The sequence below is a fragment of the Odocoileus virginianus genome, chromosome 9 (assembly GCF_023699985.2).
Source record: "Odocoileus virginianus isolate 20LAN1187 ecotype Illinois chromosome 9, Ovbor_1.2, whole genome shotgun sequence".
Classification (NCBI taxonomy): Eukaryota; Metazoa; Chordata; class Mammalia; order Artiodactyla; family Cervidae; genus Odocoileus; species Odocoileus virginianus.
The window spans coordinates 906,230-924,069 of NC_069682.1; the positions used below are offsets into that span (position 1 = coordinate 906,230).

The 17,840-nt window shown below is 38.3% G+C and overlaps 1 protein-coding gene across 2 annotated transcripts in view; it reads left to right on the plus strand.

Moving 5' to 3' along the window:
• Window positions 1-17,840, plus strand: part of PLCB1 (phospholipase C beta 1) — an 824,470-nt gene that overhangs the window by 580,585 nt on the left and 226,045 nt on the right. For both annotated transcript variants that reach the window (XM_070471868.1, XM_070471869.1), the window contains exon 9: window positions 792-958. In XM_070471868.1, the coding sequence (XP_070327969.1) occupies window positions 792-958 (167 nt within the window). The remainder of the gene's footprint in view (window positions 1-791; window positions 959-17,840) is intronic.

Consider the following 17,840-nt stretch of genomic DNA (forward strand, 5'->3'; position numbering starts at 1 on the left):
TGCTTTTATATTAGAAATTATACAGACATTACTTTTTTAATGATTAAAAAAAAAGAAATCAAAACACCAAGGCAAATATGGGGAAGGAGTAATTTAACCTTCTTGATATACTGAAATCTACATGCTGACAGACCAATCCAAAATTGATAAGCTAAATAAAGATTTTTTTCATATGGAAATCAAGCACAGTACTTTGCTGAGTTCATTGCCATCAGTTGTTGATAGAACATCTGCAACATGTGTACCATTGAACTTGTCTTTGGATTGTCAACAGGATTGAAATGGGAATTTTGAATCACACTACATTGCAGAGTTATAGACTCTTGCTAAAGCATAATTTTAATGAAAAGGAAAATGTGCCAAATCATATTGGTTCTTTTTAGTAATGAGTAATAAATACATCTTTAGGATGATTAAGCAGAATATGAGAATTTGATGACTAAACCAGTTTAGCATCCTAATCAAAAGAGCAACCCATAACCTATATTCCCTTTAGAGTGCTGCACCTTCACACACAAAACGCATCTTCCCTACTGTGGTTTTCTTTTGCATCTGGTATAGTTCAAGGGCATTGGGATTTGGTGGCAGTCATTGCAAAATGTTTGCATCCCATAGAGATACAGCAGTTGTGATGGAGCCACACAATGTGTTTAGGGCCAGATAGGAATTCCAGTATAGCATGCTCTTGCCAGGTATGGCAGGCCTTTATTCTACAGAGCTGCTAAATGCAAATACATGAATGATACTTAACAGAAAAACCTGCTAATTTCCTGGTATTTAACTGTTTTTAGTGGTGCCAAAAGCAAACCATACCTTACAGTTGATCAGATGATGGATTTTATCAACCTCAAGCAGCGAGATCCCCGGCTAAATGAAATACTTTACCCACCTTTAAAGCAAGAGCAAGTCCAAGTGTTGATTGAGAAGTATGAACCTAACAACAGCCTCGCCAAAAAAGGTCAGTTCACTTTCTCCCACACCAGAATGAGGCTCGAGTTCTAATTGTGAGTGGGCCACTCTTCGTAGTCACAGACATCAAGGGTCATTTAGGGTTTTCTTTTTTTTTTAAGTTTGGTATGTGATGTTTATCTGGTGGCTCAGTTGGTGAAGAATCTGCCTGCACTACAGGAGGCCTGGGTTCGATCCCTGGGTTGGGAAGATCCCCTAGAGAAGGAAATGACTACCCACTCCAGTATTCTTGTATGGGAAATCCCATGGACGGAGGAGCCTGGTAGACTACAGTCCATGGGGTCGCACAGAGTCAGACACGACTGAGCGACAAAGCCATCACCATCACTATGTAATGTTTGTGTTGCTTGTTGTATATACATGTGTATGTAACGTTATTTTGGGGGCTTCCCAGGTGGTGCTCATGGTGAAGAACCCACCTGCCAATGCAGGAGACTTAAGAGATGTGGATTAGATCCCTGGGCTGGGAAGATCCCCAAGGAAGGCATGGCAACCAACTCCGGTATTTTTACCTGGAGAATCCCTTGGACAGAGGAGCCTGGTGGGCTACAGTCCATGGGGTCCCAAAGAGTCAGACAGGATTGAAGTGACTTAGCGTGCATGCAACATTGTTTTTTAAATGTCTAATCATTTGTTTTGTTTTAAAATTTCCCCATGGATGAATGCATCTTCCTTCAGACAGGAAATTCACTATCTTAAAAATTACCCTTTTGGTTCTCTTCTAGTTCTATGACATGACCCACAGATATTTCTAAATCACTGAAACTGAAGAGACTATTCAATCCATTAGAACCCTATCTTTGTCTAGCTTACACTATTGAATTTTTGCACTTGAAAAAATACTTAAACTTTGTCCTTCTGTGCTTAAAAAAATTTGTGTTTATAGGAGAAAAAACTGGTATCAGATAGATGAACTAAATTGCCTGAAAGTTATTGAGATATTTATATCTTTGATTCTGGAGAAAAGACTTGCAAAAATAAGATCATGAAAATTCAGTTTCAGGGAGTTTCTAATTGTATTAGTATGTGGCATCATTGTCTCTGAACTGGATCATCAGTTCTTCCTTTATCACTAGTGACCAAGTCTCATCTGGATTGAAATTCCTTCACTGAGAAAATTAGTATGTTATTACTGATGTTATTCTAAATTGCCTAGATATTGTCCAACTTGGACATATTCCAATGGGAGTAAAGAAAATAGAATGCAATTAAATAATTATTAAGATATTAAGAAGAAATAGATTCCCTGTTAATATGCAAGTAATTCATAAGTAACAGACAGCTCTGGCAAGCTTATGGTCATTAATAAGAATAGTTATCATAAAAGTAGATTTAAAAGTTTTTTTTAACATATTGCATTTTTTCTGGAACTAGTCCTCTAAATGAGAAATGGAAGTATTTATTAATATCAAAGTAATATCATTAATTCTATTCTAATTTAGAGATGATTTACTTTGTTTTTAGTTTTATTATTTTACATATTTTTATTCTAGTCTAAGTTTCTTTGTCAGGCACTTTGCCTTTGTTCTAGCATCATTCTTATCGTTGCCTGACATCAAAGGAAACAACTGGCCCAACAGCACATGTTGGTGTTGCCAGGCCAGCCCTCCAACCTCCTCATATCTGATGCTCTTTCTTCCCTGGTGCCTTAGAGTTGGGATTTCTCCTTATCATTAAACCAGAGACTCCTTGGAAATTTCTCATGGATAGCTTGACAGTTCCCTTCTGAAATCCAAATTTCACCAAAAATAACTAACAGGGTTTTAACAAGTCCAACAAGACTTCTAACATCAGCCCATGACACCCAGAAACCAAAAAGCTTTTGTGAAACCAATGAAGCACTTCAGAATCTAAACTGTGCCCTTTTCTCATCCCCTCACACCGCATTACTGATGGTCCATACTTCATCTAGTGTGTGACACCCCCATGCATGACTCGGACAGAGTAGAGGATACAAAGGAAAATATTCTAATAGGTTATTGTAAAACTCTGTCATCCTGGAAGAACCAATTTGATTCTAATGGAGATTAAGATTAGACTCTTGGAGATGCAAGAGTGTTTAGTGCCATTTTACAGCCATACTGGATATAAATTCCATAATCATGCAGACATGTATAATTCAGGTATATCTAATACAGCAACTCTGGGACCTACCTGGTGGTCCAGTAGTTAAGACTTCATGCTTCCACTGCAGGGGGTTTGTGTTCAATCCCTGATCAGGGAACTAAGATCTCACAAAACAAAACCAATAAATAAATAAATAAAATTTAAGAAATAAAATAGCAATTTAATTTATTTTTCTACCACTTTATTTTCCTACACCTTAATATGGTAATTGATTGTGAAGTCTCCATGTCAGCCTTCATGTGATGTTTTTTAACCACAGTATTTCTCAGTCCCGAAACCTCAGTAGAAAGATGAACTTGTAATGTCTCACACCAAGTCATTTTGTTCGCTGCTTTGGCTCTGTTTATGTGAACAACAAAGATTAGAGGAGATTGTTTTGCTTTTCTAGCAACTGTTGTAACATTGTCAAAAGGATAACAATTTCGAAATATGTGTTTGTAGGAATAAGAAATCATTGGATTTAGACCTCAATTTTTTAGTAACCAAGACTTTTGAGATATTTTTTCAAGATTTTTTCAAAGTTTTATTTGACTCTGCCGTTCATGTTATTTGATGTTTGACTTTTAACATATTTTTAGGAACTCCTTTATATGTCCAACAAAGTACAATTTAGTAAAGTATTTATTATATGGCTTCATTGATTGATATGCAAGGAAATTAGCTTTCATTTATTCTCTGACTTTCAAAATAATACATTGTCATTTTGCAAAGAAGGTAGCCAAGTCTTTGAGATCAAATGACTTACTTAAGATCTCATACCAAGATACTCTTCCAAAAAGCAGTTTTTAATTTTCAATGAGCTAGTATCTTTTTTTAAATTAATTTATTTTTTATTGAAGGATAATTACTTCATAGAATTTTGCTGTTTTCTGTAAAACCTCAACATGAATCAGCCACAGGTATACATATCTCCTCCCTTTTGAACCTCCCTCCCATCTCCCGCCCCATCCCACCCATCTAGGTTGTTGCAGAGCCCCTGTTTGAGTTTCCTGAGACACACAGCAAATTCCCATTGGCTCTCTATTTTACATATGGTAATGTAAGTTTCCACTTTAATCAATAAACACCTAAGAAAATAAGCAGTGAAGTTTAATATTATATTTTTTTCTGTTGTACTTTACATTTTGCGTAGTTCTTCAAATGTGTTCAAGCATTAATTAAAATGACCCCCCAAACTCAGTCTCATTAATCTGAGAAAAGCACTTCCATATGGCCTATATTTGATATAAAATGATGGGAATAAGATACATACAGAATATACAATGCATGCATGCTAAGTTTCTTCAGTCGTGTCCGACTCTGTGATCCTGTGGACTGCAAACCCATCAGGCTCCTCTGGCCATGGGCTTCTCCAAGCAAGAATACGGGAGTGGGCTGCCATGCCCTCCTCCAGGGGATTTTTCCCACCCAGCGATCAAACCCACATCTCCTGCAAATCTTGCATTGGCAGGTAGGTTCTTTACCACTAGCCAGAAAATACATATGTAATAACAAAAATACACTTATACTCTCCGATATCAAGAAATGTATTTTAAAGTTAGGTGTAAAACAAATAGAGAGCACACAAACTTGACATATGCTAACGTTTAATATTATGTGCATTTTATATAATTTCAACATAGAAGGTAATTTTCATTTAAATGAAAAATTTTGAATGTAGCTAAAAGCCTAGCAGCTAAGACTGAGCACAGGTAAGCTGACTGATGGCACAGCACCTGGAAGCATGAAGTGAAAACCTGGAAGAGCTGACCATTGGTGACGCTCTGTGGGACTGCTGTCATCAGTTGTCCACATCCCACGCTGGAGTTTCTGTCTCTCTACATATGCACTGGTTATAACTAATTGGAAGGTTTGTGTGCTGTCTAAAGCCAAATGTTCATGTGTTTGGGTTGCACAGAGTTGTAGTCTTGTTGCAGAAGCTGCTTTTCTCAAGGGAGTTAGATTTATTTTTACAATTTAAAATCACACACTAAAAAATTCATGTGGCCCCAAGTCAGCAAATGTTTCTTCCTTACCATATTGTTTGTGCCTTAGGCCTAACTATGCCTAACATAGGGCTGCACAATGACCCCTGCCTCTATTGAACAGTCATGAATGTAAGTTTGAAGACTAATGTTTCTTAAACTGTTAATTTTTTTTATCACTTAAACTCTTTAAAAGGAAGGCAGTGAGTAAAATTCACTCACTCATTTCATGAAAAATGAAATATTTGTATTGATGCCTTAGGTAACAGACTACAGACCTCTAGATTCAGCAGTTATGTCTGTGAAAGAAGACCAAATACTGCTTAAACTGCCAAACCAAAAGAAAACAGTTGAATTTGTTCATACTTTTATTCTTCTGTGAAAAGCAGGTGTTCATAAGTATTTATTAAACAACTGAATTAATATAATAGGTTATAATATTAGTAAATGCTTCAAGGTAATTTTCTTTTTTAACATGTTCTTTCCCTTAAATTTTTACAAGGTGTGGCATGTGAAAGCTTCCCTGCTTTGTTGCAATTGAATTTTTAAAATACTGTGAATTAATAGTTTAATAGGTGAACTCAAAATGAATAATAGCAGAGCTATTTTGTGTTAAACCAAGCAAATAGAAGTTCAGGTATAGCAAGCACTTTTGTTCCAAATCCACCTACGCTAATAATGATTTGCATCACTAGAAATAATCCCATTGTATTTTCAATATCATTTTAAGAAACTCCTGCAAATGAACTTTATTGTGTCATTGTTATCAGCAGCAAGAAGCACTCAGAGTATGCTAGATTGGGCACTGGATTTGGGAGTCTTGCAGCCTGTAGTATTAGGTGGAACTCCTTTAGGTGAAAAAAGACAAACTAACTGAAACTGAAGCACAGGAAGGAATTGGTGCATATAAGCATATATGCTTGTAATTGGTTCATAAAGGCAAAAAGCGAGGATGTTAATGACTTGCCACATAACTATATCCAGGGGCTCAAATGATGTCCTCAAGACCCGTGTTTCATCTCCCAGTGACGTTCTCTGCACTGACTGTAAATCTTGGGCAGACTCTCTTGGCAGGAAAGCCACCAGCAGCTCCAGGCCTGCCAGTCTCAGTATGCAGAAACTCCTCTTACTCATAGTTACATCAAAATACCAGAAACCAGAGCATGACTTAAAAGCCACCCAGGACCACTCCTGAGCTAGGATCCCCGTGGCCTGGAGGATGGAATATGCCAATTGGACAAACATTGGTCGCATGACTCTCCCTAGAACCAATAAAGAGTCAGTTACCTAGACTACTTGGACTGAGAGTGGGAGAGAGGTGGTTCCCTGGAATTCAGCCTGGTTGTGTTACCTGGAAAAAAGACTAATCACCAGGCAGATAAAACAGCAGGTCTCACTAAAACTGGTCAGAAATCAACAACTTATCATCACTATTTTTCCACCTTTGACTATTTCCACCCCCTAGTTTGCTCATCTTTGGAAATATTCTGAGAGATTTACTGGAGGAATTAAATAAGTTGCTCATGGTAAGAAGGTTGCATATCTTAACTGTTGCCCATTGAACTCTTGTTGATCTGAACTAATGAAAAATAAGAATTAGTATTTATGCCAAATTATTTCAACACATTTATGGGTCTGAAAGTGAGATTCAGAGCACTGGGCAAGACTTTCCTGAATGTTGCTGTGTCTTGGCTAACAGGTTTATTTAACTTATTGCAATTAATAATAAATTAGACTCATTTGATGATGAAACCTGAAAAAATATGGCAAGCCATTTCTGTGCAGAAATGTTCATTTCTGACTCAATAAATATTTTATCTATATTTTTATTAAAGTTGAATTATACTTATATTTTAAAGTATAGAGATTTCTACCAGAATCTTACTATTTAACATTTAATTTTCCTACTAGAGTTTTAAAAATCATTATTTTCCCAGCACCGTTTCTCTTTACTAGGTAGAAGTTATCAAAATGATGATTATTTTTATAAATGTGTATTAAGTATCCTCTAGAAGCCAAACATGCCGTAATTTAAAAAAGAAGCTGGTGTTGTGTTATGGTTAAGCCAGTTAGGTGACTTTGACTTGTCTTGTTGAACTTCAGGTTCCTCATCTGTAAAATGGGATGGTACCATCACTAGTAAACATCAGTGCTTATCCCATAGCCCTTGGCATTCATGGTTCCAATTTAGCCAACAGCACCTTCTGCAACTCTCCATGTTTTTCTCTCAGCCCAACTACAGCCAACCTACAAGTACTCAGGACTTCATGTCCCCAGGTGTAAATTTCCCTTGGGAGGTAATACCTCTCTTCCTTGCCCACTGTGTGGGACAGTTGAATAAGTATTCTCCATATCCTCCCAAAGCTCTCAAGTAGGTTTGAACCCCAGATGCCAACAACTGTAACCTACTTTATAACATTCCCTTTATTAGCTGCCTTTTCTTCCCTTCTCGTTTCTCCACTCCCCTAACTGTTAGTTCCTAGGTTACCTTCCACTATGTGCACTCAAATCCTTATCTCAAAGCCTACTTTTAGAAGAACCTAAACTAAGACAAACACTTTTCTACAAATGGCCTTAACAGAATCTAAAGTGAAAGATGGGTAAGGTTAGTGTGGCTGAACACTGAGAAGAAAAAGATAAATAAAGGGGTGTGCTTATGGCTCATCCTTTCTCACCTGTCACTAAGCTCTTAGCTGTTATCATTCCTGAAGTCCTGGCTGGAAGCCTCAAAATCATGGGATCTCTTGTCTACAAGCAACTTATCCTTTTAGCCCCAACTCACAGGTCGTAGAAGAGGCAGCTAGGAAGTGACAATGTTGAGAGTAGAACTGTATTTTCTGTGTCCCGATGCAGAGTTCTCTGCACTGTACTCCACGTGGAGCCCTCTGCTAGGACTTGCTCAGAAAAGGCAGTGTCATTTATTTAGAAGTTAGCAATTTGCATCCATGGCAGTAGTTTTCAGATCACCGTTCACACAGCACACTTTTACTTGTGTCTGTTTCTTCTGACGATGGCTCACTCATTGGTCAATGTGTAAGAAAAACCTTTTGGTTTTTCCAGCCAGTAGAAGCACTATTTGGTTGAGTTGGGGACCATGCATTGTAGCTGATGACAGCTGCCCTACTCCTATTTCCTCTTCTGCTCCATACCTTCCTCTGAAGGCACTTCTGCCAAACCCCAGGAGATTCAAGATGCTCAGTTTAAAACCACTCATCTGGAGGAGATATTGACTGGCCTAATGATCTGTCTCGCCATTAAGGTGGCATTCACTTAAATATTTTTATATGGATGATCTGTGTAGCAATACAAGAAATAAAAGAACAGAAATGAATGAACAGAATCAACTCAAATAAGATAGGTTTTCTTCCCAAAAGACAAAGACAGATTAAAACTGTGTGATAAAGCTAGTTCTTTTCATGCCTTAAGTTACTATGCTGAGAAAGCTGCTGAAAAGCCACTCTAGTTATTTTACTGATTATGATCCCATTTAAATCCCACCTATTGACTTTCTAGCCTCTGTGGAAGGTTATAGAAGAATGACATTAGCTTCTGTGAGTATATTCCAAGCTCCTCTTACCTCTGTGTTTCATCTGTTCATAGACTTCTCCGAAATATTTGAGATTGGCAGAAATGAAAAAAAAATTTTTTTCAAGAGAGCCATTATGAGTCCATTGTTTGTTAGTTCACTTGGTAACTTCCTTGGATTTCCTTTTTTGATTGCATTTCCTCGTTTCCCAGGAGGCAGGAAGTGGGCTTGAGGAAGGCAAATGCCTGGTCCAGGAGTCCTGGTCTTTTTCTGTCAGTAACCTCAGTGTCTGCTAAGAATCACAACTCTAGCCAGAAAGCCACAACTGGGTTCATTCACAGCTGAAATGGCCTCTGTTCAGAAAACAACCAGTCTGGTTGTTTATATGAAAAAAGACAAAAACAAATGCAAGTTTTAAGAGGTGGGGAAGGGAATTGGTAACGTATTCCACACCAGTCTGCCAAGTCTTTTTAAAACCTCTTTCCCTTATCAGACTATGCCTTCCCAAGATGTGTTGCCATTGCATGTGAGAACTATTGGGACAAAGCAGATAATGGCGATTTTCCTCTAGATCTCTGGACCTCCCATCACAAAAAAGCACTGGCACTCAGTATTACACAGTTTCCCTTCTCAGCAAGGGTAGGGATGGAGGCCAATGACTCAGAAGAAACAGCTTAGCAGTCGCACTGTGCTGTAGAAAAGCCTTGAAGCCGCAGGCACCTGGCCCCAAAGTGTGCCAGAGCTGAGTTTGGCTGATAGTTGATTTTATACCAAATAAGTGGGAAGGAAACTGAATGCAAAGGGAATCAACTCCAAGGAAAATATATGATGACCACAAGGAAGCCAGATGAAGTGAGGTGTGGGCTGTCTATCCTAATGCTTAACAAAAAAGCTGAAATATATGCCATGGCAAGGGGTGAATTAATGTCAGGAAGCTGAGACTGACCAATAATTTCATTCATTCATTGTAGAGATGGTAGAAGGCCTGTCTCTCCGAACCAGTGACATCTGTAGGACTCCAGTTCCAGAAGCAAAATTACCTCCAGAGTAGGGATAGCACGATTTTAAGAGGAAGAAAACTGAGGATGTTTGAAAAAAATCAAACTCCTCACCTAACACTCTACCTTACATGTAGAAAAGGAGTCTAAAATGCTTCTTATTCATGTTGCTACTTCTCTTTGTTTAGATTCTTCCAGAAGCCAACTCTAAGAGAACAATCGAAAGAGTTTATTTGAGATGTGATCCCAGATAGCACAAACAGAGTAATTTAGGAAGTGAGAATGAGAAGAGTAGGCAGCCATTAATATTGCATCCTCATCTCAGTCCTGGGCAAAGCCAATGTCCATCTTAACCAAGGAACATGACGTTCTGGTGGACGATCTATTACATTTTGGTTTCCTTTGTTTTATTGTCAATGGGCTTTCCTGGTGACTCAGATGGTAAAGAATTTGCCTGCAGTGCAGGAGACCCAGGCTCGACTCCCGAGTCGGGAAGATCCCCTGGAGAAGGGAACAGCTACCCACTCTAGTGTTCTTGTCTGAAGAATCCTGTGGACGGAGGAGCCTGGAAGGCTACAGTCCATGGGGTTGCAAAGAGTTGGACATGACTGAGTTCCACTGTGAAGGGTTTCCTCTGATGGAGCAATGTGACGGTGCACTAATAAAATGTGATAGACTGGTTCCCTACCCTCTGTGAACCTCTAGCTTTAAATGATCAATCAGCCCTTACATAAATTTAGTAAAAAAAAAAAAAAAAAAAACTTCAAACCCATGTTTAAGAATGTGGAGTTTTAATCTGGATTTGATTCTTATCTAATCATGTCAACTTAAAAGAACTGTTTAATCTCACTCAAAGTTTATCTGTCCTGTTAAATAATAAAATGTCTTACCTAACATGTAGGTAGAACAGTGAGATGCAAAGAAATTGCAGATGTGAGAATACTTTGAAAAAAGGCAAGTGCTAATTCAAAGTGAGGTGTTATTATTAAGAACTTTCATACATAACCACATTAACAAGTTCAACTGAATACAGGTAGAACTGCACACAAGGGTACAGAAGCCACGAGAGCTGGATCATGAGGTTGATCTGCAGAACACATATCCATTTAGTGGGTATTATCATGTGGTATCTTGGGCCTGTATTTGTATATAGTTATGGTTATAGACAGAAGGAAATGGCAACCTGCTTCAGTATTCTTGCCTGGAGAATCCCATGGACAGGGGAGCATGGTGGGCTACAGTTCATGGTGTCACAAGAGTTGGACATGACTGAGTGACTCGAGAGAGAGAGAGCAGCTTTTGCCATCAAGATAGATTAAGAATGCATGACACTTTCCAGCCTAAGATAAAATAATAATGTGTGAGGACATTTATAAGAGTATACTAACTCCAGGATTGGAAAGAAATGGATAAAATAGACAAAGAAGCCAGCAAAGTCCATATACTACATAAGAACACAGCTACTTGGCAAACATAATGGGAAAGTTTGTGCCTGAGAAAAGAGAATTAAAAAGGGAGCATTTAATATATTATTTCTGAAATCAGGCAAATAGATTTTGATGAGCCCTGGGATATTGAACCATCTGCACTTACTTTCTCCTAGCTGGTCTAGCAGAACATGCATCACAGTCACAGCACTGAGAACCAATATGAGCCAAGGAAATCACCTTTCAGGGCTCTGCTTGGAAGTGGTTTTAGGAGGTGCTAAGCCATTGGACCAGTAACTTTCCAACATGCTCTGGTACCATTATAGTAAGAGCAGGGATTGAATGATGACGAGTGGATTTTCAACTGCCTATTCCCAGTGACATCCAAACATGTGAGTGCCAATTCCTGCCTAATTGACATTTGACTCAAAAAAGTGAGGCTGGTGGCCACGCTAGCTGGCAGACATATTGTCCAGTTTGCCCATCTCAACTGTGTGATAACTCTATGAGGAGTCTTAGGCCATCTGTCTTCCAAAGCATAATTTGTAGAGATTTCTCTGTGCTTCCAACCTTGAAAGATAATATTTGCATGCATTTGGCTATTCCTTTTAAAAGGTAACCTGCATATTTTTTTTCAAAACCCACAAAGCAACATCACAGCTTCTGTTGAGCATGTCTGCTGTCCTTACCTTGGCACATGTTTTTGTTGTGTTTTATTTTTCTTTCTAAGAGTTAGACTCATGAGTGGGAGAATAAAAATGCGAGCAGGTGCCTCTGAATTACTTGCAGAGAATAGAATGTAAATTAAGCCTGGAAAAGAATTTTAGACCTTGATAGACAAAGCCAAATCAAAGAGCTAATCATTCCTTATGCCTCTGCCAGATGGGTCATTTGTCCTGCCTGAGCCCAGCTTCTTTAAACAGAAAGAGTAAAGTCACACGTTTTGGAGAGATAAGTAAATCATGGGGAAAAATGCTTCCTTGGTCACATTCAGGGCTATTTTTAGGACTAATCTGTGGTGGCCAGATTGAATTCAACTGCTACAGAGGCAGGGTTCTCTCCTTTTCATCATCCTTGTTTCTTATCCAGGCCAGTGCTGGGAAAGTTATGGAGATTAAATATTGTCAGTCACACTCACTACCATCTGCCTTTCTGTTGCCCTGGCACTGCCTCCAGCACTCACATTGAGTACCCCGGTGACCTTAGACAAGTTGCTAACCTCTCTGAGCCTCAGTTTGCTCAACTGAAAATGGGAATTAAAAAGTTCCTTTCTCATAGGATTTCTGTGCCTGGCACATGATCACTGCCCAGGTAATGCTAGCCCTTCCTGTTGGGATGATGATAATGGTGATGATTTATTGATGCCTTTTTCCAGTACTAGAGTATGTGCTGTATAGCAGGATAGCATAGTAGTTAATGGCATGGAACACGAAACCTGGCTTTGCATTCAAATCCCATTTTATCCACTTGTAAGCCATGTGACCTTGAGCAAGCTACTTGCCTGGAGTTTCTCATTCATAAAATAAGCATAAAAATAGTACCCACTTCATAGAGTTACTGTGAGTATGAAATGAATATTTGCTTATAGTAAACAGTATATGGGCTTCCCTGGTAGCTCAGATTGTAAAGAATCTGCTGGAAATGCAGGAGACCTGGGTTCAGTCCCTGGGTCAGGAAAATCCCCTGGGGAAGGGAATGGCAATCCACTCCAGTATTCTTGCCTGGAGAATTTCATGGACAGAAGAGGCTAGCAAGTTACAAATCCATGGGGTCACAAACAGCTGGACACAACTAAGTGACTAAGCACACAAACAGTATATAAAGATTTGTTAAGTAATAGACTAAATTCACTAAACTCTTCAAAAGCTGGTTCTCTTTTTCTTTACCATCTTGCTTGCATATATATAGTATATTTCCTTTCAAGTCAGAATACATTCTTTTTTTTAAGCATTTTGTTTTGTTTTGTTTTTACATAGCCATATCTTCTTTCCTTGGCCCTCCACAGCATTATCATTGTTTTTTACTTTAGCACTGTGCCACTGTTGCCTTATGTCTGCTTTCAGGATGAACTCAGCAGCAGTCCCATGTTGCTGCTTTGATGCCATGATGAGATCATTTCCAAGGTAACCATCCCAGTAAAACACGTACACTGAACAGGAAAGAGCCTGACTGGGAACTTTCAAAACAAGGCACCTTAGTCATGAATCATTAATTCTGTTTCGAGATTAGCTTACAACCATTCCCTTCTGCCCTTTTCCCTCCTGGTCAGAGAGCCCATATAAAGTATCATGACTGAGTCTGGTGCTACGGACTTGCCGTCAACCTCATCATCAGTTCAAGGAGGACCATCAGCTTTTGTTATCTAACCTTACTGAAAGTCACTTTCATAAGCTTCTGGGTAGAAGGCAAGGGCCTATGAATTTTTTCAAATATACTTGTGAATTTCAAAAGAAATTCTAGCAATGCTGAACAAAGAAGTTAGGAGGAGAAAGTATTAATAGAGCAGGTAACTTATGTCAGTGTCAGGCAGGACAGTCAAATCTTTTATTGTTTGAGGATTGACTTACTCTATTGTGAACTATTTTAGTCCCCTGCTTCTATTTTCGTGGTTTTAGACATTTAATGCTGTCTTACTAGTGCTTCCACCAGGGGCTAGGCAGAGGGAAAGAATAAAGATAAAACTTTCCCTGTGGTCCAGTGGTTAAGACTCCATACTTCCAGTACAGGGGATGCAGGTTCGATCTCTGCTCTGGAAACTAGGTCACTGCCATGCCAAAGGGCCAAAAAATAAATAAAATAAAATAAAACTCTTCTGCTTTTTCAGCTGCTGGGGAACATGAGAGTTTGGAAATTTCTGGAGCATCTCTGGTGAAAGGAGCCATAGGCTTCTCTCTTCAGGACTTGGGATATCCCCTAGATTTGTGGACAAGGAACCCAATAGAGTATCCTCAGAACCAAATAGAAAAGATATTCTTTAGTTTTCCTTCTCCTCTGTCCCTCCATTCCCTGAGACAAAGTTATAATGCTTTGTTGCTGCCTGTATTGGAGAAGGGTAAGAGGGTCTTAGAAGAAAGGAAATAATTTGTCTGTTAAATACTCCTACCTGATAAGTACCTGGGAGCTCAGGCTGCCTTTGTGACTGACATCCTACCTGGGAGAAGATACAGCATGGAAAATATGGCTGACAAATTATCCATACAATGCCATCTGGGGTGATATGAATCACTGCATAGTTTTCACCGAAAATATATGAATTAAAGAAAACCAAGAATATTCATCATGAACCCCTGGCCAGGCAAAACAGGTCTATGACAGAAAACCTTCAGTTTCTCTCATTTGATTTCTTTTTGCCTAAAAAGAGTAGGATTAAAGAACAAAGCATATTAAATCTAACTTTTAAAACTTAATTAGCAAAATTTTGCAGTCTGGTGTAGTAGAAAAATCATGGGATATCAGGATAAATAGAATGGTCATATAATTAAATTCTCTCTTAAAACTACATGAAAATTGCATTAAAAGAGATATTTTAAGGCATAATTGAGCAAGGGTGGAAATAATAATAGGATGAGAGACAATAACCTCATAATTTTGGCAGCTACATGTAGGTTTATAGTTATGTCATGTCTGAGAAAACTGATCATAGGTTACTGTGTGAGACTTTGGGGACCACCCTAAGTTATTCTGTGAAAACCTTAAGAGTCTCAGAAATTGATCGTGTTAATTTCCTCTGAAGTGGGTTTAGAGCCACAGTCTAAAATAAGGACAATCTGTTGACAGTTGTTTAAGTAATAATCAGAACTCCCCAAACTTGCCTGAAAAATTCCACAGACAGAGGAACCTGGCAGGCTGCAGTCCATGGGGTCTCAAAGTGTCAGATGAAACTGAGCGACAAGCACACACACACACATACACACACAACTCCCACCTGGGAGGAAACTAAAGGTTCCCTTATTGGAGACAAGAAAACAGAGGGTCTGGGGAAGACAAAGCCCCAGGTGAAAGCAGAGCTACCTATCATTTGAAAGCAAAGCAATATAAGGATCATGAACATACTGACTACCTTTTCCCACATTTGGCTCTGGAAGGCTGGCATCCAAGTAATTAAACAGATTTCTCAGGACTTGATCAGCTCAAGAAAAAAGACCTAAAGTATTGATATTAGGGGTTACTCCAAAGAGAAAAAGACTGATGATCCCTCTACAATAATGCCTTATTAGCTCTCATACTTTTACGATTCACATTCAGATATATTGATGCTTTGAAAACTCCAATTAACTTTTTAGTCCACCAACTTGAAATATGAACAATTAAAAATCACTAGATACATAAGGAAAACTTCCTTAAAAAGTAGAAATAAGTAGGAATAAAACTACCTTGGGGAAAACAATGAATATGTAGTGAGAAGAAAACTCCATATATACATATATCATTAATATCCTTAGAATGATAATAAAATATATTGAGCCATTGGAAAAAAAATGCTATTTTTAAAGGAAATGTCAGAGAACATAAACTGACTTTTAGATATTAAAGAGAGGGTAACAGAAACAAAACACTCAAAGAAGAATTGGAATAAAGTTGTGGAAAGCTCCTAGAGAGTAAAGCAAGGAACTAAAAAGAAAGTTTGGAGGGAAATGTATAAAAATGTAAAATTTGAGCAAATATTTCAGAAGAGAGAGAACAGAAATAAGTACAGAGGTAATTTATAAAAATATTTCAAATAGGAAAATAGCTTTCCAACTCCAAAGGCTCCAAGGATATCCAGCACAGGGGATAAACCAATAACAAAGTGCATCATTAGAAGTGCATCATTAAGAAACTGGGACTGAATAAGATATTTGAAATTTCCAAAGACACAAAATAAACAAACAACAAAACAGGGCATATATGTTTTCAGGATGATCAATCAGTAAGTCTTTAAATCTCTTAATAGCCATACTAGAAGTTAAAAGACAGTGAAGCAAATTTTCTGTCAAAAATCTAAAAGAAAATTTTCTCCAGCCTACAATATTATACCCAACTAAACTATCAGTAAAGGATGCAAAAGTCATTAATTAATTTTTAAACATCCAAGACTCAAAAATTTTAAAAGCCAGGAACCCTTTCTCAGGAAGCTGCTGACAAATGTGCTCACACTAAAATGAAAAGACTAACTATGAAGGAGGAAGACAAGGTCTAGAAAAAAAGAGATTCAACAAATAATAGAAGTGGGGGAAAAGTGACTAAAAATGAAACTGGGAGAACACTCATTGTGTTTGAACAAATTGCAAAGAGGTTTAGATAACTGTGTCTTCTTGATATAGAGTCTTAAGCTGAAATATCTTTTCTTAGATGCCTGGAACAGTAAGTCAAGCTGGAAAGTTCTGTGGGAAGTCGATTTCTAGAATTTAATAGGTAATGAGGGTCAGGACTTGAGAAAATGAGAAAACAAGTCCACTTGTTCCACTCTGTTCTCCAGAGCTCCCTTTTCTGAACGCAGATCTTCCTATTCTTAACTGTTCCCAAGGTCCACAGGATGCTTCCAAGTTTAAAGAAGGCAATGGAATAGCTTGTTCCCCAGTATATATTTAAAGGCCTTGGCATGCACTTGTAAACATGAAATGCATCCAGCTGAATGTCCTAGATTTACTGTAAGATATAAAAGCTTCTCTGGTTGTCCAGTGGTTAAAAATCTGCCTTCCAATGCAGAGGACATGGGTCCAATCCCTGGTCCAGAAACTAGGATCCCACATACCATGGCTCAACTGAGCTCATGTGCCACAACTATTGGGCCAGCACTCTACAGTCTGCAAGTCACAAATACTGAGCCCACATGCTACACCTGCTGAAGCCTGTGCCCTAGAGCCTGCGCTCTGCAATGAGAAGCCACTGCTATTAAAAAAAAAAAAAAAAAGCCTTGCAGCTAAAGAATAGCTGCGCTCACTGAAAGTAGAGAAAGCCCTAGAGCAGCAACAAGAGCCTGTGCACCACAACAAAGACACAGCAGAGCCAAGAAAAAAAAAAAAAAAAACACTTTTTTATTTTTATTTGCTTTTTGGCTTCTACCAAACTTTTTTTTATTATGTTTGTTCATTTATTTATATTAGTTGGAGGCTGCTTACTTTATAATATTGTAGTGGTTTTTGCCATACATTGATATGAATCAGCCATGGATGTACATGTGTTCCCCATCCTGAACCCCCCTCCCACTTCCCTCCCCATCCCATCCCTCTGGGTCATCCTAGTGCACCAGCCCTGAGCACTTGTCTCATGTATCAAACCTGGACTGGCAATCTGTTTCACAATTGATAATATACATGTTTCAATGCTGTTCTCTCAGATCATCCCACCTTCGCCTTCTCCCACAGAGTCCAAAAGTCTGTTCTATACATCTATGACTCTTTTTCTGTCTTGTATAGAGGGTTATCATTACTATCTTTCTAAATCACTCTCTGTAATGGGCTCCAGTTTCATCCACCTCATTAGAACTGATTCAAATGTATTCTTTTTAATAGCTGAGTAATACTCCATTGTGTATATGTACCACAGCTTTCTTATACACTTTCTAACACCATACACAAAAATTAACTTAAAATGGAATAGAGATCTAAATGTAAGACCAGAAACTATAAAACTCCTACAGGAGAACATAGGCAAAACACTCTCTGACATAAATCACAGCAAGATCCTCTATGACCCACCTCCCAGAATATTGGAAATAAAAACAAAACTTAACTAATGGGACCTAATGCAACTTAAAAGCTTTTGCACAACAAAGGAACCTATAAGCAAGGTGAAAAGACAGCCTTCAGAATGGGAGAAAATAATAGCAAATGAAGCAACAGACAAA